The 22,175-nt window shown below is 39.0% G+C and overlaps 1 protein-coding gene across 2 annotated transcripts in view; it reads left to right on the top strand.

Moving 5' to 3' along the window:
* RNF150 (ring finger protein 150) overlaps window positions 1-22,175 on the top strand; it is a 293,201-nt gene that overhangs the window by 136,194 nt on the left and 134,832 nt on the right. For both annotated transcript variants that reach the window (XM_060654117.3, XM_060654116.3), the window contains exon 2: window positions 16,733-16,983. In XM_060654117.3, coding sequence (XP_060510100.1) covers window positions 16,733-16,983 — 251 coding nt within the window. The remainder of the gene's footprint in view (window positions 1-16,732; window positions 16,984-22,175) is intronic.

Below are 22,175 nucleotides of genomic sequence, written 5' to 3'. Positions count from 1 at the left end.
AAGGAAAGGAGCCAATAAGAGACGTGTTATTCAGCAGTTTACCACTGTGAGACACTGAAGCTTAATTCTACTAGAGAGCTCTGGGAAATGTGTGGAAATGTGCCACCGAGTTCTACCAGCACAGGGAGGAGGGAGCCAATGTATTATGCACTATTTCCTCAGTCTTAGTTCAAGACTGCTCTGTGGTTGTGGCAATTCCTCCTTTCTCTGCCCTATGCACAGAGTGATATCTAGTAAGCAAGGGAAGCCATTCAGGCAAAGAAATGCAAGTGCTGGCAGTTGAAAGTCAGGACAACGTGCACTAAAATGGTATGGGCCACGGGATATGGATGGGTAATGGACGGCATCTGTGATAGAGGCTGTTTGACTCACAGTGTAGAATGTATTGAACAAAGGACAGAGAGGTGTATTTCAGATCTGTGGAGCTCTTTCCAAATACATATTCAACTGCCCCACTCTTCTCCCCTTCCTAGACCTGAGATCCGGATAAAATGTGCCCCATTCCCCTTGCCGTGAGATCTGTTGATGGAGGCATAAAGACCAGGGAGGCTTATAGATGTTATTTATTTACATTAGTCTGAAAGCATTTCATACAAATGTTTATCACAACTGGTCTGGCCAAGGGATGTTCAGTGTTCTCCACTTCACTGGAGTTTGAGCGCTGAGCCTTGAGATGTCCTTTTGCTATCTGCCAAGCTATATCATCAAGTTCTGTCCCACTTTTGCTATGTTCTCTCCATATATTTATTAACAGTTGGTCTTTCAACTGACATTAGTATTATTTGTTGAATTTATAGTCCCTATCATCTTACTATAGGAAAAACTATGTGGGGATTCCCGGCTTCCTCTTAGAAACGAAAATAATAAACTTTAATTGCTCTTAAGAAAGGGGTTTTCCAATCTGGACTTTTAATAAAGGGAGTTCTTACTTTTAGTTTTCAAAGACTACTGAAGACAACTTTGGGGATTACTAAAAAGAAACCTAGAGACAAATCAAGTAGTGAGGCATTTAATAATTATGCAGTGAATTGGGAATTCCGGGTCACTTCTGTCAATTAATCAAAAAATGTGAGAAGAAATGCTTCATGTATATTTCCCTATTCTATGCAATGGCACATAATAGTATACCATAAATATGTAGACATTCCTTAGTTCCATGACATTGTGATTTTTTTTTTTTAATTGTGTAACTCTAAGTTCTTGGCCATGCATTGTTAAAAATAGTCTACTGGGGAATAGTTGATGTGATTTTTCCCAGTGTTTCAAAGCAAAACTAAACATAAATCTATGTTTTCATTGATTATATGACTGTTTTAAAACTAAAAGTCACATAATTTTTTTATTTTTCACTAACTTTAACAGCAATATGATTTAGGCCATTAATTGCTCATTCAGTTATGTTCACTTTTTCCTTTGAAGATTAATTTCCTAATTATGTTCCTCAAAGAGTTTCCTTCTATTGACCACTGTAAGGTGGAGAGTCAACCCTTTCATGTTGCAGAAATGACAACTTGCTCAGCATGGGCCTCATGGCCCCCAGCTATTTGGGGGGGTCCCTGTGACACTTAGGGGGTAGAAGTTGTTCAGAAGCTCATCCTCTGGGGAAACCAGTTTGGAAGCCAAGTTTGATGTGCTCCTTCCCACCCCTACCCTACCTCCTGTGGCCGAAATGCAAGTTTTATACCGTTTGGAATGTTTTAAATGATTATTTGATAAATGAGGTTGATGATAATAAGAACTTCTATTTATTAAACACCCACTAATTCTGGGTTCTTTATATGCATTATTTCATTTAATCCTCACTCACCCCTTTGGACTAGGTAGGTTTGCTATGAGAGTTTTGGAGATCATGAACCTACAGCTTAAAGATTTTCTAAACCTTCAAAGGTCACCCATCTAGAAATTATAGTGAATGATTCTGCTATTTAATTTCATTTGTTACATTATTAGGGAGGGAGAAATGCTGCAGAATTTTGGTCTCTCTTAGGCTCCTATCCTGGGATTCCATCAGTTTGCTCTTTAATGAGACTTGTATGTATATTGGTTTTTATCCAAGCTAAAATTAGAATTTGAATCATTTTATATGTAAGCAAAAGGTTCTTTAAGCAAGATTATTTGCTGTAATATGGCTAAAATTAACAACTCAGGCAACAACAGATGTTGGCAAAGATGTGGAGAAAGAGGAACCCTTTTGCACTGCGGGTGGGAATGCAAACTGGTGCAGCCACTCTGCAGGTTCCTCAAAAAATTAAAAATAGAACTACCCTACGACCCAGAAATTGCACTGCTACGTATTTATTCAAAGGATACAGGAATGCTTTTTCAAAGGGGCACTTGTACCCCAATGTTTATAGCAGCACTGTCTACAATAGCCAAAGGATGGAAAGAGCCCAAATGTCCATTGATTGATGAATGGACCAAGAAGATGTGGGGTGTGTGTGTGTGTGTGTGTATACACACACACACACACACACACACACACACACACACACACACACACACAATGGAGTATTACTTGGCAATCAAAAAGAATGAAATCTTGCCATTTGAAACAATGTGGATGGAACTAGAAGATATTATGCTAAGCAAAATAAGTCAGAGAAAGACAAATACCATGTGATTTCACTCATATGTGGAATTTAAGACACAAAACAGATGAACATAAGGGAAGGGAAGCAAAAATAATGTAAAAACAGAGAAACAAACCATAAGAGACTCTAAAATACAGAGAACAAACTGAGGGTTGCTGGAGGGGTGTTGGTTGGGAGGATGAACTAAATGGGTGATGGGCATTAAGGAGGGCACTCGTTGGAATGAGAACTGGGTGTTATATGTAAATGATGAATCACTAGATTCTATTCCTGAAATCGTTATTACACTATATGTTAATTAATTTGGATGTAAATTCAAAAATAATAATAATTGGGGCGCTTGTATAGCTCAGTTGGTCGGGTGCACGACTTTGGCTCAGGTCATGATCTCATGGCTCGTGAGTTTGAGCCCCACATTGGGCTCTGTTCTGACAGCGCAGAGCCTGGAAACTGCTTCACATTCTGTGTCTCCCTTTTTCTCTCTCTGCCCTACCCCCCACTCATGCTCTGCCCCTCTCAAAAATAAACAAACATTTAAAAAATAAATAAATAAATAAATAAATAATTGAAAAAGATTATTTGCTGTAATAAAAACTGAATTATTGTACAGATCAATTTAGTATTCTATTATTTGTTTTATTTCAAGCCTGGACTCTATATCATTTTTAACCATTTATTTATTTATTTATTTATTTTTTTTTTTTTAATTTATTTTTGGGACAGAGAGAGACAGAGCATGAATGGGGGAGGGGCAGAGAGAGAGGGAGACACAGAATCGGAAACAGGCTCCAGGCTCCGAGCCATCAGCCCAGAGCCTGACGCGGGGCTCGAACTCACGGACCGCGAGATCGTGACCTGGCTGAAGTCGGACGCTTAACCGACTGCGCCACCCAGGCGCCCCCATTTTTAACCATTTAAAATTCTCACAAAAACTAGGAATCAATTATTTTCCAGTCTGATTGACTTAATATGTTCTAAAAAAATGCTATAGGTGGGGCTATAAATAAAATAGAATATATTCATTACTCCCCCTACAATTATCATAATTGATAGAAAATTCTGTACACTTGCAAATCAGGAAAACATGAATTTTTTAAAAAGTGTGAGTCATCGAAAAACTTAACAGATGACCATGCGGGAAGGGAAGGGAAAAAAATAGTTACAAAAAGGAAGGGAGGCAAACCATAAGAGACTTTTAAATACAGAGAACAAACTGAGGGTTGATGGGGGGGGGGGGGCCAGGGGAGAGGAGAAAATGGGTGATGGGCAATGAGGAGGGCACTTGTTGGGATGAGCACTGGGTGTTGTATGTAAGCAATGAATCACCGGAATCTACCCCAAAAACCAAGAGCACACTGTATACACTGTATGTTAGCCAACTTGACAATAAATTACATTATATTAACAAATTAATTAAAAAGTGTGAGTCATTTATCATCTCAAGTATAGCTGAGGAACTGACATTAGTGAGTTAAGTTACTAATAGTCATTCCCAAGAAAATAGAATTGGCTATTGTTAGCATCTCCTTTAAATATTTTTGACCTGATAAAAGTTGTTATTGAGTGTCTGCCTGACTGTAATGATGACTCTCCACTTAAAGGACCTGGTGCATAATGAAAATATACTTTGGAAGCATCCAGCATTTGACATATTTCAGGTTTTAAGCAAAGCGTTGGCAGAGCACACATCAACCAGTTTTTACCCAGCAACTCAGATGAACCTTTAATATTTTGAACCTGAAGGTGTTCTGGAGGAATCAGTCATGTCTGTTGATTTGTACTACAGATTTTCTGTCTGGTTCCTGAATGATAAATTTTACAGTCCTTAATTAGTCCTACTGTGAATTTGTTCTTATCCCCTGAAAACTATTTTAATAGTCCAGACTAAGACTGTATCCCAGAAAACATCCTTCCCATCCCCAGCAAGAGTGGTTACGCATGGGTTTCAGGAAAGGTACAGGCTGAGGATAACACTAACCTCTCCCTGGGTAGAAGAGCTAACAGAACATACTCTGGCGCCGTTTGAAATGACCACTCATTCATGGCCCAGCATGGGCTTGGAATCACATATGCAGGCAGACAATAATAATTTTGCTGATGTGGACATTCTTTCTGAAATGTACACAGGTGAAAACACTAAGTTCAGGTGAATGTTAATGTGAATTCAGGTAAATAAAGTAAAATTATAGACCATCTAAGAACTTACATGGAAATATAATGAGGTTTAGTGATAGTGGGTTTGGGATTCAGAAGACCTGGATTCTTTTACACACACACACACACACACACACACACACACACACTCTCTCTCTCTCTCTCTCTCTCTCTCTCTCTCTCTCTCTCACACATACACACACACACACACACACACACACACATTTTGGGGGGTAACTACCTGGTTATGTCTTATGGAAGCAAATGGCAGAAAACTCTACCCAAACTGTCTTTAGCAAGTTAGCTGAAAAGTCCAAAGGCATTCTGACTTCAGGTATGGCTTGATCAATTCTCAAATCATGTCATCACATTATTTCTGCCCTGATTTTGCTCTCTCCCTAGTCTTTTCCCCTTGTGGTGCTAAAATGATTACCACAGCTTAGCTCCCAGATGTTCCTGTTTAAGATCAGCAGGAAAAGAGAGGGCATTTGCTCTTCTCTCAAATGTCCTATGTGCCTCGCCCACACCTGACTAGTAATGTGCCTGATGGGGCATGGTTGCACTTATGGGATTTAAGCCTTTGTAGCAGAGAGGACATGTCCTGCATAGTGCTAAGAAAAGGATGGGGCCAGGGCAGTCCCATTTGTGTGTTTGGCAGTGGTAAAACAGTAATGATCCTAATAAAACTTGACATCTATATTGTGGTTTTTATATGGCAGGCCCTGTGCTTAAGTGCTTCATTGTGAATTACCTCATTTAGTAACGGGACAGGATATTTCCCTCTGGTGGGTATTTTTTCTCAGTGACTCCTGCAGTAAGATCACTAGCTATAAATGGTGGGTGGGATGAAGGCACGGGAGGTTTGAGGAGAGATGTAAAGATCCTAGGTCATCATTTGGACAGAGGGAGAGCGGGTCCAGAATGGAGTAGAATGGGGAGTGTTAGGTGTTCATTTGTGGAAAGGGATCATAAATTCGAAGTGAATACATATGATTTGTGAGATTTTCTCTTAGCAGTGTTCACACAATCACAGGGAGGCATAGAAAAAGCAAATCTTGCAGGGCATGTTCCGGGGATAAATAGAAGACCAAGGTAATGATCAATGCCGAGGGTAGGATAGAAAAGCAAGGACAGACGTGAAGCCAGGAGAGGGCTGGTGGGTAGGGGTAGTAAGACTGTCAGGGGTGGGGAGATCATGGGTAGGGGGCTACCTGCACAAGAGAGCTAGACGAAGACGAGGTGGCATTGGGAAAGTGACATCTTTGAATTGGGATTTCAGAGGTGATGCAGTTTCTTAGTAGTGACAAGGTCCAGGGTGAGTAAGGACTAGAGGAAAAGGAAGATCAGTGGGGAAGAGTGTATTGGGCGGCTCATCCTTGTGAATACTAAAACTCTAACCCAAGGAGGATGAATGTTATGAGCCAGGAGCTAAAGGGGTTGATAAAAGAGATGATCAGAAGGTTGGTAGACAAGACAAGGAGACGAGAGACAGGGCTGTAAACGCAGGTGGAGAGAATCTCAAACATTGTCTTTCAAAGGAGGATGGGAAGGGGCTGGGAGTAACAGTCTGGACGTAGCAAAGTGGAGCATGTACATCAGACCGTCTTCTGGCCCTGAGGTATGTAGAGTGGGGTTTAATAAAAGTAAATAAAAATTTGAAAAACCAAAACCTTTCCTCTTAATCATGGTGCAGAGAAACTAGTGTCCTTGTCAGGCAGCCAGATCAATCCAAACCGAGAGGTAAAGGAATCATTCTAAGAGATAGGAGTTACTAGGGGATTTGTCAGCCAGAGATTTAGGTTTGCAAGAGTCACACAGGGAGTTTTGAGAAGCAGGGCACGAGTAGGAGATGGGGCTGGATCGGATGATGTGCAGAGCTATGGGGACCTGGGAGATAATTCCTGGCTTGGGAAGCCTGAACTTCAGCAGTGGCTCAGGCAAAGGCACTGGGGCCACCTAAGAAGACAATGAGCTGCCTGTGGCGTTGTAGTGAGACTGCCTGATGGGAGGAGGCACAACCAGGAGGTTGTCCTGGGAGCCATCTGAGCAATTTGTACCTCTCCTTAATCTCTTCTGGAGGAACAAAACTAGAGCCCCTGCCTTGGTCTTTCCACCGAAAATATGACTGGGCAGCGTAGCTGATTCCACCAGGGAAATAGGAACGCACAGGCAGATGTAACGAGACATCTGAAGAGTACGACCATTATTTTTATTTATTTATTTATGTAAACATTTATTTATTATTAAGAGACAGAGAGAGAGCATGAGCATGGGAGGGGCAGAGAGAGGAGGAGACACAGAATCCGAAGCAGGCTTCAGGCTCTGAGCTGTCAGCACAGAGCCCGACTCAGGGCTTGAACTCACAAACCACGAGATCATGACCTGAGTCGAAGTCAGATGCTTAACCGACTGAGCCACCCAGGCGCCCCAACTTTTTTTTTAATGTTTTACTATTTTTTTTTTCAGAAAGAGGGAGAGAGACAGAGCATGCAAGTGGGGGAGGGGCAGAGAGAGAGGGAGACAGAATCTGAAGCAGGCTCCAGGCTCTGAGCTGTCAGCACAGAGCCCGATGCAGGGCTCGAACTCCCCAACTATGAGATCATGATCTAAGCTGAAGTTGGATGCTTAGCCCACTGACCCACCCAGGCGCCCCAAGAATACCACCATTATTAAAGAAAGTACAAAGTGAGCAGATACCAGCTGAGAAAGAATGATTGAAAACATGGAGGACAAATAGTAAAAGAACATCCTAGGCAGCACAAGTTTTTAGTTTTTGTTGTTTTAAAAGGAGCCAGAGGGGTGCCTGGGTGGCTTAGTCGGTTAAGTGACCCACTCTTGGTTTTGGCTCAGGTCATGATCTCATGGTGTGTGGGTTTGAGCCCCATATCGGGCTCCATGCTGACAGTGTGGAGCCTACTTAGGATTCTTTCTCTCTGCCCCTCCCCTGCTTATGCTCTCTGTCTCTCAAAATAAATAAAGTAGCTTAAATTTAAAAAAGGAACCAAAGTTGTTTTCTTTTAAAAAGAAAAAAAAAAGATTTAGTATGAAAAATGCAATAATTTAAATACAGAACACAAATAAGTGAGATAAAAATACAGAATGGATACAACTAAAAACAAATTCATGAGCTGGAAGATCAGCTTGAGAAACTTCCACAAGTCAGCCAGAATAGATGAAGAGAAATTATAAAAGACACAATGAAATACTGCTATATACCTATCAGAAGGGCTAAAATATAGTGGTAATTCCACATGCTGGCAAGCATGCTGAGAAACTGGATCGCTCACACATTTGCCAGTGAGAATGGTAAAATGATACAGCCCCCCTGGAAAACAAATTTGGCAGTTTCTTTTAAAAACCAAACGTAGCTACCATACGGCCTAACAATGCAGTCTTTGGCGTTCGTCCCAGAGAAATGAAAACTTACGTTTGCACAAACACTCGTACACTAATGGTTACAGTAGCTTTATTCTTAGTAGCCAAAAACTGGAAGTAACCCATATATTCAACAATGGGTGAATAGTTCAACTGTGGTTAAATATTCCATACCATAGAATACCATTCATTAGGTTAAAAAAAAAATGAATTACTGATATATGCAACAGTCTGGGCATTATGCTGATTTTTTAAAAAAAGCTAATATCAAAGTGTTATATACTGTAAGATTCCACTTACAAGGTTTTGTTTTGTTTATTTATTTATTAGAGAGTGTGAGCAGGGGAGGGGCAGAGAGAGAGAATCCCAAGCAGGTTCCACACTGTCAGTGCAGAGCCTGACGTGGGGCTCAGTCCCACAAACTGAGAGATCATGACCTGAGCTGAAATCAAGAATCAGTCACTTAACCGACTGAGCCACCCAGGCTCCCCTGTAAGATTCCATTTATATAACATTCAAGAGATGATAAAATTCTAGAGATGGAGAATAGGTAAGTGGACATCAGAGACAAGGGTAGGGAAGAAGGGCAAGGGATTCCTTTTTGGTGTTGGAGTATTTCAGTATTTTAATTGTGGTAGTGATAAAATGACTCCATGTGTATGATAAAATGTCATGGAGTTTTACACAAAGACATTTTAAAAATGTGCACATGCCAAAACTGGTGAAGCCTAAATCCTGTAATCTGGTTAATTACAATGTGCTGGTCAATTTCATGTTTTGATAATGCACTGTAATATGCCAGAGACCACCTTTGGGGGAAGTTGGGAGATGTGTGCATGGGACCTCTGTGTACTACTTTTGCCACTAGTAGTCTGTAATTATTTCAAAATAACGAGAGGATGGGGTGCCTGGGTGGCTCAGTCGGTTAAGCGTCCGACTTCAGCTCAGGTCACGACCTCACGGTCCGTGAGTTCGAGCCCCGCGTCGGGCTCTGGGCTGATGGCTCAGAGCCTGGAGCCTGCTTCTGATTCTGTGTCTCCCTCTCTCTCTGCCCCTCCCCCGTTCATGCTCTGTCTCTCTCTCTGTCTCAAAAAAATAAACGTTAAAAAAAAAATAACGAGAGGAAGAAAGTATAAAAATAGAGTGAATAGAATAAATACCACCAACAGGATAATAGGAATCACAGGAGAGAAAACAATATAGGAGGAAATATTTGAATAAAGTATGAAGATACATACTTTTAGAAATAAAGAAAGTAATGAAATAACCCAGATTGAAAGTGTTCATGGACAGTAGTTCTCCCTTATCTGAAGGGGAATGTTCCAGGACCCCCAGGGGATATCACAGATAGTACCAAACCCTGTATATGCTGTTTTTTCCTATACATACCTATAGAAAGCTTAATTTATAAGTCGGGCAGAATAAGAGAGTAATAATAGTAACTAATAAAAATAGAAGAATTATAACAATATGCTGTAATAAAAGTTATGTGAATGTGGTCTCTCTCTCTCAAAATACCTTATCGTACTGCACTCACCCTTCCTCTCGTGATCCTGTGAGATGGTAAAATGCCTACACAGTGAGACGGAATGAAGTGAATGACGTGGGCACTGTGACATAGTGTTGGGCGACTGTGGACCTTCTGATGATAAGTCAGGAGGATGATCACGTGCTTCTGGACTGCAGTTAACTGCCCGTAACCGAAACCATGGATAAAGGGGCACTAGTGTGCTACCAAAATACGTGATGAATACTCATTGATGTAGTATTTAAAAACATCAAAGTCTCTTCTCACGTGTAACTTCAAAAGGTTATTGGGGCCCCTGGGTGGCTCAGTCAGATCTCGCTTTCTGCTGACAGCCTGGAGCCCGGAGCCCGCTTGGGACTCTGTGTCTCCCTGTCTGTCTGCCCCTCCCCAGCTCACACTCTGTCTCTGTCTCTCTCTCTCCGAAATAAATAAACATTAAAAAAAAGGTTAACTTCAAAAGGTTACAAAAAGGAAGAACAGATCACTGACAAAGACCAAGAATCTTGACCTCAGACCTGTCCCCAGCAAACAATATATATCATGATATAACCATCATGAATGCATACGCAGTTCACCATAGAAACTCAAAATAATGAGCAGCAACTAATAAGACTTCAGAGAGAAAACAGAGCAACAGTTGTATAAGACATTTTAACACGTACCTTTCAAGCAATTGTGTAGACAAAACTAAGAGATACGGAAAATCTGAATGTAATTAATAAGCTTAATCAATGAGATATGTATACCAAACAAAGAATCGTTTTGAATACAGTGTTTCTGAACACAAATGGAACATTTATCCCATTAAAATGTATTAGATGATTAAGGAATAATATCAAGAACCTGTGTTCCTTGGCCATAATGAAACAATAAAATAGTAATAATTACAAATGGATAATTTTTTTAAATTTTTTTAACGTTTATTTATTTTTGAGACAGAGAGAGACAGAACATGAATGGGGGAGGGTCAGAGAGAGAGAGGGAGACACAGAATCTGAAACAGGCTCCAGGCTCTGAGCTGTCAGCACAGAGCCCGATACAGGGCTTGAACTCATGAACCACAAGATCATGACCTGAGCCGAAGTCAGACGCTTTAACTGACTGAGCCACCCAGGCGCCCCACAAATGGATAACTTTAAAAATCACATGTGTTTGGAAACTATATAATATTAAATAACTCTTGGGTTAAGTTGAAATCTACTTCAGAAATTTTTCTGTCTCTCAGAGAAACTTTATTGTACAGTTTTCTTTTAATGTTTATTTTTGAGAGAGAACTCACACACACACGAGAGCACGAGTGGGGCGGCAGCTGGGATGGGGGGTGGCAAAGAGGGAGAAAGAGAGAATCCCAAGGGGCTCAATTTCACAAACTGTGCGATCATGAGCTGAGCCGAAATCAAGATTCAGACACAACCGACTGAGCCACCCTGGTGTGCCTGTGCAGTTTTCCTCATATGGGGCTAGTGTTTATTAGGCGTATGCTTAGATATTTTATGACATCTGTTGCTGTTATGTATAGATCATTTTTTCCATTACATTTTCTGGTTAGATATTACTGGTGTACAGAAAGTTCTTCATTTTCAATGTGAATCTTGAATCTTGTATTTACTGAATGTTCTTCTAATTAAAAAAATTATGTTTTTTATTTATTTTTGAGAGAGAAGGATACAGAGTGTGAGCAGGGGAGGGGCAGAGAGAGAGGGAGACACAGAATCCCAGGTGGGCTCCAGGCTCCAAGCTGTCAGCACAGAGAATGGTGTGGGGCTCAACCTCGTGAACTGCGAGATCATGATCTGAGCCGAAGTCGGACGCTTACCCAACTGAGCCACCCAGGCACCTCACTTGAATGTTCTGCTAATTTTAAAAGTTAAATTATCTTGGCTTTTCTAGGTGGTCATGTGATTTTCTCAAATAATGACAGCTTGCACTCTTCCTTTCCAAGATTTACACTCTAGTTTCTGTCTCTTTGTGCCAGATATCACTCCTACTTTAAATGTTGGCTCCTCCTGGTCTTACTCATGGTTTGAGTTGGAGAACTTCTAGTGTTGTTTCCTCCATTCAGTGTGCTACTTCTGGAAGAGCTTTATCACATTAAGGAGATTCCCTTATACTGTTCTTAATAAGAATCAGGAATGGGTGCCATCCTCAACATGGGCTTCCTTCTCTAAGAAGCTGGCTGCTCCACATGTCTCTAACTGAAGTCAGGGAAAAGGGCAGGCAGTCTGGGGAGCACATACTCCATCCTTTGTGGATAAGACCCTAGAGTGGCAAACATCATCTTCATTCATATCTCAGTGGCCAAATACTAATCACATAGCCACATTTAGCTGCAAGGGAGGCTAGGAATTAGCATTTTCCACAGGTCAGCTTGTGCCTACCTAAAACACTAATATTGTGGGCAAGAAAGAGAGCAGATACTGAAGGACAGCTAGCTGCACAAGATGGTCATATGCTTTGTTAATTTGTTAATGTATTAAAAAGCATAAATATATTTTCTAATGTTAAATCACCCTCATATTCCTTAAATAAATCCCACTTGATCATGCAGATTCTTTTACTGTATTGTTGAGTTCTATTTGTGAGTGCTTTATTTAGGACTTTTACATCTGTGTTTATTAAATTTTTTTAAATTTTATTAAAAATTTTTTAATGTTTTATTTATTTTTGAGAGAGAGAGAGAGAGAGCGTGATTTGGGTAGGGGCAGAGAGAGAGGGAGACAGAATCTGAAGCAGGCTTCAGGCTCTGAGCTGTCAGCACGGACCCCGACACAGGGCTTGAACTCATGAACCCGTGAGATCATGACCTGAGCCGAAGTCAGACACCCAACAGACTGAGCCACCCAGGCGCCCCAAAAATATTTTTAATTAAGTGGTAATACTTTAAATTTATGTAAATACTTTGCAGTTTTTAAGATCAGTTTATATACCTTATGTCACAAGAATAAATGATCATCAGGAGCTGATTGTAAAAAAAAAAAAAGTAAATATTAAGTATATAAATAGAAATTCTCACAAATGGAGCACTGTAGCCTTTTCTTATTATTGCCTAAATTCCAAAAGGCCCTCCATAGAGGACACAGAGAATTGAAAAAGGATTTTTGATCACAGGAACCTAGGAGGGATGTTATCTCTCTACAAGATGCACAGGGAGGAACAGGTCGGCCAGCCCTATAAAATACCTAGCACTCTGCTGGTGTTCTAGACATTCTCTTAATGCAGTGTTTTAATAACCTGATTTTGAATTTACAAGTAACGGACTTTCTGGTTATTAAATATCTTTTAGCTTTCTGAACTTTTGCTCTGATCCCTTACTATCTGCATATACCAAATGAGATAATGGCAATTGAGCACTCCCCTGGGAAGGGAAGCACTAAAAATACAGAGTGCTCTGTATTTGTCTGGCCGCCAGGTCATATGTGTGCCTCTCACACATTGTCTCACAGGGCTGAAGAGCCTTTCCAGAATACACAATAATTATATAACAGCGGTCACTCAGTAGTGTACAATGCCTTTGGGAGGGAAATAAATGGTCCGCTGACATAATTTCACAAAAAGCCGCACTCAGAATGATTAGGTGTTACAGTAAACATGGAAGCACCCAAATAGCAGGGTCTCTTTGTAGATTTTACCCCCACGAAATATGCTACTTGTTGATTTCTCTTCCCTGAGTCTCTGAGTCTCTGAGTCTCCCATGTGTCCTACATTAGATACTTAGGGCTACATGTAACTGCGAGATCACTCGGCTTTCAGCATATTCTCACCTCTTCTTCTCTCCCTCCCTCACACACACCTTGGAAGCAATTACACTGCTGTATACCTGGGGAGAGTCTGCTGGCTCCTCCCTGACAGTACAGCTGCACATTTCACAATGAAGCAAAGGTCAGGGAGTTATCTGATTACTCACATTGGTACATATGTCTCATTTGAACATATGAGACCCTGTAGTAGTTTTTGCCCTCGATTTTGTGCATTGCTAAGACTGATGAGATAATTCATCCGGATCCACTTTATTGTACTGTTTTTAGATACCCTAAGTACCTAAATTCTTTTTTTTTTAATTTTTTTAACGTTTTTTATTATTTATTTTCGAGACAGAGAGAGACAGAGCATGAACAGGGGAGGGGCAGAGAGAGAGGGAGACACAGAATCTGAAACAGGCTCCAGGCTCTGAGTGGTCAGCACAGAGCCCGACGCGGGGCTTGAACTCACAGACCGTGAGATCATGACCTGAGCCGAAGTCGGATGCTTAACCGACTGAGCCACCCAGGCGCCCCGTACCTAAATTCTTAATGACTGTTTCTATTGTAGGATAAATGCATACCCTTTTTACCATGCACAATAACCCATAGCCTAAAGCACATAGAGAAACATCCAAGAATCCCTTTTTTTTTTTTTTTTTACCATCATTAGCCCTAGAAAAATGAATAAAGTTGAGGCTAAATAAATAGAACTGCCTCACTGCCCTTTTCACTGTTTCTCTTTCCAAGTGGTTATCCTCTGTCGTGAAGGTACACCAGTGATACAAACAACACAGGCAGTGTTAACTAAGCACTTATGTTTAAAATAAATGCTTTAAAATGGTTAATTATACTTTGCCCTACAGGAAGAGAAAAATGTTCTCTTAGGTCCTTAAAAATGGATGATGATGTAATTTAAAACTCTGTGGATATCTAAAATTTGGTTGCCTGTTTTTAAAATGCTTAGCTGGGGTTTGACTCTTCATTCTTAGGCTCTATGGTCTTTTAAGTATAAGTATATAATAGGAAAGTTGTATGGAGGAGAATTAGCGAAGACAGAGTTAGGCCACCAGACAATAAATATGTTAAAAACTACACAACTAAAGCAGCCTGCTGCAGGTTCAGCAAAGGATAGGTCAGCCTTACTAAAAAGTCCAAAAGTAGATCCGAACAGATCTGAGAATTTAAGGGAAAAATAAACTGCATCCTGTCTCTTCTCTGCCTGTCACATTATAAGAGCTGAGTAAATATTGTTACTAAATCACATTCAGGTTGTTTAAGATTTGAATGTAAAAAAAATCATCTTTTGAGAAGCCATTTTCAATGAGTATTTCTTTCATCTTGAGTGAGGAAGCACTTTCCAAGCAGAGAATTAAAAGTGAAGGCCATAAAGGAATATATTAATAAAATTTGACTGCTAAAAAATGTAAAACCTATCATGCTGGGCATAGCATAATTGAATTGTTGGATCACTATGTTGTACGTCTGAAATTAATACAGTATTAGATATTAACTATACTTCAATAAAAATAGATAATTAAAAAGACTGAAATAGGAATAAAAATGTAGAATTTGTGCAAGTCTGAGCATACAAAGTCCCATAAATAACCCCAAGATCCCATCCTCAAAAATCGAATCCTAGAGTCCTGAATAGACATGCTTTAAAGATGGAAGTATGGAAGTAAATTAAGTGAAAAAATTATAATTCTACCACTACTTAAATACCTGTAAAATAGCTACAGCACTGGAATGAGCCTCACCAGGTCAGATTAGTCCAGTATATGCAGAAGATCATATTTCCGTAGAGACAAAACCCATCAGCAGCCTTAATCCCTCCCAAAACCTCAGACCACAGGCAGCCATTAGCCAAAGTAAACATGAAAAGAGGAGCATCAGAATTGTCAGTAATACTCTGAAAAGCTGAAATTCAAGCCATTGGCTTCAGTAATTCTCAGAAATAACAACCAAATCTAAACATTGGGGCTTTATGATTTGTACCATTGGGCCAATACAAAGGTTTTAGGGATTTTTAAAAATATATAATTGATGTAGCACATACAAATACCTTTGTATATAGTTAGCTTTTAAAGTACTTATTCAGTGAAATGCCATCAAGGAATTTAGGATTGAAAACTTGCATAGAGATCAAGGTCAAGTGAAAGCCCTAAGTAGCCTCTAAGAGCTTGTAACACTCTGAGCAAATGTAATCTGGTAGTTCCGGTAGCTGACTGACCTCTGCACATGAACAAGGTCAGCTTTAAGCAGCTATAGCAGTGTTTAATTTTGCCCCGGATCTACAACATCCTAATTGCAAATTTGCACCTTTTAATTTGTAGTGACCCCAGGAATGGGCTATGTCCATATAGAAGTGGGGCTCTTGAAGAACTTTATGAGCATGAATTGGGGTGATACCTGAGAACCTATCCTTGTGAAATTGAAATTAATAGTCTAGTTCAAGTATCAGCCACAGTGACATGTTGAGCTGGTCATTTTGGAGCTGAAATCATATCCGTACTAGAGACTCCCTGTAGAGTCCCCAGAACTTCTCACCAAGAGGCTGTGCCTCTCACAGTATCATAAAGAATAGGGACAGTGACCCAGGTAACTCAGCCCCCCAAAATTGCCACTTTTGCTTCAAACTGTCCAATAATGGATATTGTGGTAGAGGAGTATTTGACAGTTGAGGTAAAACAATTTTGAAATTATCTGTACAGCCTCCATCATCCCTTTGCTTGGTATGAGAAAATGCAAGCTGTTTACATTGAATTAGATAAAATAAGCAGAAAATAGTTCTGAGACCATGATTTTATGTTTATAAATCATTAGAACTTGAAAGAAACCCATTTGGAGTTACTTTGGGTACTCAGCATAGGAGAAAATTGCCTTAGAAATGATAGAGAATTGAGTATTCCTGGTGCCATGAGGGGGAAAGAGAATGTGCCAGACAGGTAGCATAGAACTGGGCATTTTACCCCTTTGCTATGGAGTAGCAGGTCCTCTCCCCCTCCTCAGTGTCTGTGAGATGCAACAGAGAACCATGAACTGGGCTAGGTGGGAAGGGGTCCACTTTTATCAGACCAGGGTCAGAACCTTAGAGAGCTAGAGAGTAGCATGATCATGAGTTCAATTTAGGTTCTTTTCTCCTATATAAGACAGCAGCATCCCAAGGTAACTGAAGGAGGTTGAGAATTTGACTCTGTTTCCAGCTATTAGATCTGGCATAGAATTATCAAAAGTAGGGTCGTTATTTGGCTACATGTTACTTTGACTAGACATTTCACTATGATTTCCCCCCTCTCTCTTATCCCCTTATCCTTATTGTTCCTCTCTTGCCTCCGTCACAACAGGCGTTGAAGACATCGTGGCAATAATGATTCCTGAACCAAAAGGGAAGGAGATAGTAAGCCTTCTGGAAAGGAACATCACCGTGACAATGTACATCACCATTGGAACCCGGAACTTGCAGAAATACGTGAGCCGCACTTCGGTTGTGTTTGTCTCCATCTCCTTCATTGTCCTGATGATCATATCCCTCGCATGGCTGGTCTTTTATTATATCCAGAGGTTTCGATATGCAAATGCCAGGGACAGGAACCAGGTGAGTACCAAAAAATTGTTTAATTAAAAATTACTATAAAAGTAATACATATTATTATATAAACTTTGAAAATCACAGAAAATACCAAGACAAAAACAAAATCACCTATTATCCCCACCCTCAACATAAACACTGTTACCATTTGCCATATAGTTTTCCAGATCGTTCCCAAATACACATGTTTTGATATTTACTAGTGTTATTCTGTAATGTTGAGGTGTTTTGTCCCACATTCCTATTGGTCATTTTTTTGATGATTATTTACTTAGGCACATAATAAAGGGTGAAGGGAATGAGCTGAGATTGTGCTAACAGTGGCAACATTGTGTGAGAAAAGCCAGGATTTCCTACTGGTGAATGGAAGAAAAAAAAAGAAGATAAAAAATAAAAGCTATTTTAAAAAGCAATTAGGGGCGCCTGGGTGGCTCAGTCGGCTAAGTGGCCGACTTCGGCTCAGGTCGTGATCTCGTGGTCCGTGAGTTTGAGCCCTGCGTCAGGCTCTGTGCTGACAGCTCAGAGCCTGGAGCCTGCTTCAGATTCTGTGTCTCCCTCTCTCTGACCCTCCCCTGTTCATGCTGTGTCTCTCCCTGTCTCAAAAATAAATAAACATTAAAAAATTTTTTTTAAAAAAGCAATTAATTTTGGATCAGATAAGATATACATAGTGTAAATGCAAAAGGTATAAAATAGTATGAAGTTAAAAGTGTTTGCCTTCCCATATCTGTCCCTCAGTTATCCAGCCATCTTCCTGGAATATCTTCTCTTCCAGGGACATTTCATGTGCTTACAAACACACACACATTTTTAAACAAATGATAGCACACTTAACTCTAGATCCTTATTTCTTACTTCTTGGAAATTATTCATCTACACACTCGCTTCAAGCTGCCTTCTCATTTTTAATGACTGTATAACATTTCATTTTCTGCATATTTCACATCTATTAAACCAGCTCTGTTAAAAAAAAAATGTCTGTGTGACATTAAGCACATTTGTGAGTATACCTCTAAGGTAAATTTTGGAAATGTAACAGCTAGGACAATGGTATATGTAAATTAAACTATGATAGATATTGCCCAAAGTCTGCCAAAAAGGTTGAATGAATTTTTATATTAACCAATGATAAACTAATACTGTTTATACTAATACAAACATTAGTATAGTACTCTTTACACTAACGTATACAATAATGTACTAATAATACTGTTTTCCCATATCCTTGGCAAAAAAATGTTAGGCCTTTTTGTTGTATGCAATTTGATTAGTTAAAAATGGTATCACATTTTTCTTATCACAAATAATGTTGGATATCTTTTCAAGCAACATAGAAAAAAGTGAAATTTTTTTCTCTGGAGTACCTGCTTATGTTATTTGACCACTTTTCAGTTAAGTTGTCGGTCATTTTCTTACTGATCTGTGTAAGTCAAAGGAATTGATGAGAAGACTGTTAGTCATAAGCCTTAACCAACATAAAACTGACAGTTTTATCCTCCCAATTTGTCATTGCCTTTGATTTATCTGTGGCGCTCTTTGCCATGAAGGAATTTGTGGGTTTTACATAACTGCACTTACCTTTTTATGTAACTCCTGAGTTTTGTGTAATGGATCTTCTGCAGCCCAAGACTGTAGAAAAACATTCTCTCATTTCCATCCACTACTTTTTATTTCACTTTTATGATTAAGTCTTTAATCTACAGAGAACTTTTCTCAGCATAAAGAAGTAGAGAGCCAACATTGTTTCATTCCAGATGGCCTACCTGATAGATTTTATGACTGGTATTTATTCAATAATTAATCTTCCTCCCCCTCACATTCAGTATCCCCATTCAGCATATATTAAATACTCCTATGTATTTGGTTCTATTTCTGTGCCCTCTAAACTGTACCATAATCTATCTATTCATACTCCATTACCGTAGTATTTTGAGTACTTTAGCACTATAATATTGTCTCATAATCTTCCTTTATTTCTCTACCTTCACTTTTTATGTCTATTTTTATATGAATTTAAATTCCCTTTTATATTTTTTAAATTTACAGAATAATTTCTAACCTTATGTGTTGAATCTTCCTAAGTATTGTATATGTTTGCCCTTTATTCAGTGATTCTTTTTTGTCTCCTACTAGCATTTTTAAATATTATTATCTAATCTTGCACATTTTTCTTATGTTTAGTCCTAGGTAATTAATAATTGTGTTGCTGTTATAAATGAAATATCATTTTTCATACACAAATCATTTTTAATGACTATAACATGCCTTATTATTACCTTAATAATAATGGTAATATTATATAGTATTATCTGCAGCATGTTCTAAGAGTTCTCTATATATTTTCACACATAATAGTCTTAATGACCTTTAATGAGGATTTTATCATTTTAATCAAGATGTTTAATTTTGACAAATGCCTTTTCAACAGCTATGGTCTGAGTTTTCTCTCTTGATGTGTTAGTAGGATTGTATTACATTAATGGATTTCTCAATATCAAACCATCCTGAATCTTCAATAGATACTATTGTAACATATGCTAGATTGTATTTGTATTTTATTTGTTTTTACCCTAATATTCATATGTGAAATTCATCCATAGTTTACATTTATATCATTTTCAGGTAATAGTTATATGGCCTTTTTTGAGAAATTTGCAAATTCTTCTCCTTTTTTGGTAGTCTAGAGCTGCAATATCCAACACAGTAACCACTAACCATGTGTGACTATTTAAATTTAAATTAATTGTAATACAATGAAATTTAAAATTATATTTCTCAGTTACACTGGCTACATTTCGAATGTCCTATATGTGCACTGCCATTTGGTAGACATTCCCATCATCATGGAAAGTACCATGGGACAGCCCAACTCATGAGCCTTTTAAATAGCACTGGAATTAGCGGATTTTTTTAAATATATTTTTAATGTCAATTTATTTATTTTGAGAGGGAGAGAGTGAGCATGAGCAGGGGAGGGACAGAGAAAGAGGGAGAGAGAATCCCAAGCAGGCTCCGTGCTGACAGTGCAGAGCCTCATGTGAATCATGAGATCGTGACCTGAGCAGAATAAAGAGTCTGACACTTAACCGACTGAGTCACCTAGGTGCCCCTGCAATTAGCTGATTCTTCAAGTTACAGTAGAAAATTTCTGCATGCCAGTAAGGTCTGGGTTATCGTTTAAAAGGACAACTCTTTGACTTCTTCTATTTTATGGCAATTGGTTTGTTTAAATATTCGACAGCTTCTGGAACAATTTCTTAAAAACATTATTACTGCATGTTTTCTGCTTCTCAATTTGATACATGCTCAATCTAATAAATTTTGGCATTCAAAAAAATTACTAAAAGGGAAGACAAATCACCCATTACCCCATGGAATTGTTAACAGTTGACGACATTACCTTTCAGGTTTTGTAACCACCTAAATATATATTTGGTAAATTCTGATTATATATGTGTCTATGCATGACACACAAATATACATGTAAGCTTTGTATTCTATTTTTTAATTAACTGGTGAGCATTTCCCCTGTCATGAAATAATCTTTAAAACATGATTTTTAGTGGCTATATAGCAGTCCACTTCCACCACTTACCAAACATGAGCAAGTTACTTAATCTTTTCATGCTTTGGTTTTCTAAACTAAATGAGAATATATCTTCCTCTTATGGTTATGGGCTAATGTATATTTTTTAAAGCCTCTGAACATGAGGCTAATGACTTTTTAAGCTCTCAATAAATGGTATCCATTATTACTATCATATAGATTTCTTGATGACTACTTATAAATCCAACTCTACCACTTTCATTGAATATTCTGGAATTTAAGTGGACATGTGCTACCAGTCAGACACAGGCAATGAAAATAGACATAGAACTAATATATTCAGTTTCACTGGTTACTAAAGTTTACATATTAAGAAACTACACATATATAAATCAGTTATTGCTAAGATATCTAGCTAATTTGATAATGATGAATGAAAATGGTAACCCTATGTTTTTGAGTCTATGGATAGTCCAAGCCATCATTAGGCAATTCAGTCAACCATGAAATTTTAAGCTTGAATCTATTAGTTGATCAATTATTTCAATCACTAATCCGCTTTGTGCAGGTAAATGTAGTTTGCACGTCTTCAGGCATATGCATACTCTGTGATTTAGGTGAGAAGCTAATTGGAATTGGATGGTGTGTTAAGTGGTTCATAGGGTTCAAGCTTCTACTCTGCTCCAATTTGATTAACTTTCCTTAAATTGTAAACTATTCCCCTCAGGGTCACTCCATGAATTGGGATCATGTTAAAAGTTAGCACTGTTTCCTGATCAAAATAGGCACTATACTTTGGTCCTTTGATGGATGGAATAAGAACATATAATTTCCTTTAGAAAAAGATTTCTCCTTTGATGGACAGTGCCCCATTCCACTCAATAGAAAGCTTCAGCTATGCAAGCTATAGCTATAATAAGCCTCAGGTTAACATAAGTCATTTATTTTTATTAAAGCAGTACCGGCCCTTCAGAAAGATTGACTCTCAGGTTAGTTGTAGGCTCACAGACGAAAATGGAATATCAAAGGTCTTAATGTTGCATTGGTGAAGTATTCAACCATTCAGGCAAGAGAGACCGAACTTGAATTAGGCAGGTGAGCACATCAGGTTCCACTTGGCTTTGTGCAGATCACAACTGAAGAGCAGTCTCCATCATCTTACATGATCACTGGCCGGCGTGTCTTACTGTACCTGGAGAAGATCACTTCAGTGTCATTTCCCATGGAGTAAGATTTGCTAGATATTCTCTAGATTAGTAGCCTCACACCAGGGTGTTTTAGGTGGTGACATGGAGAATAAAGGTGTAACTAAAAGTGAAGGGAGAGATTTGGCTGGTGTGCTGCATCTCCTAAAGCAATTACACCAAAATAAATCTAGTGCCACGTAATCGTTACAGACACCAGATTTGGAGTTAGGTCTGGATTCAAATCTGTACCCTGGTGGGTGATTCTTAGTTGTGTGACTTTACACAGGTTAGGTACTTTGCCTTTCTATGCCTATACTTCCTCATGTGTAAAGTGAGACTGATCTCCTCTTCAGCTGTATCCAAGGGCTATTGAGTGAGAAAATACGTGTGACACATTAGACAGTTGTTAACTAGATCACCTTTAATAGATAAGGTAGTTCTTAGAAAATAGTAACCCCCCCCCC

This window comes from Panthera onca, chromosome B1 (genome assembly GCF_046562875.1).
Source record: "Panthera onca isolate mPanOnc1 chromosome B1, mPanOnc1 haplotype 2, whole genome shotgun sequence".
Taxonomy (NCBI): Eukaryota; Metazoa; Chordata; class Mammalia; order Carnivora; family Felidae; genus Panthera; species Panthera onca.
This window is presented reverse-complemented; position numbering and strand designations above follow the sequence as displayed.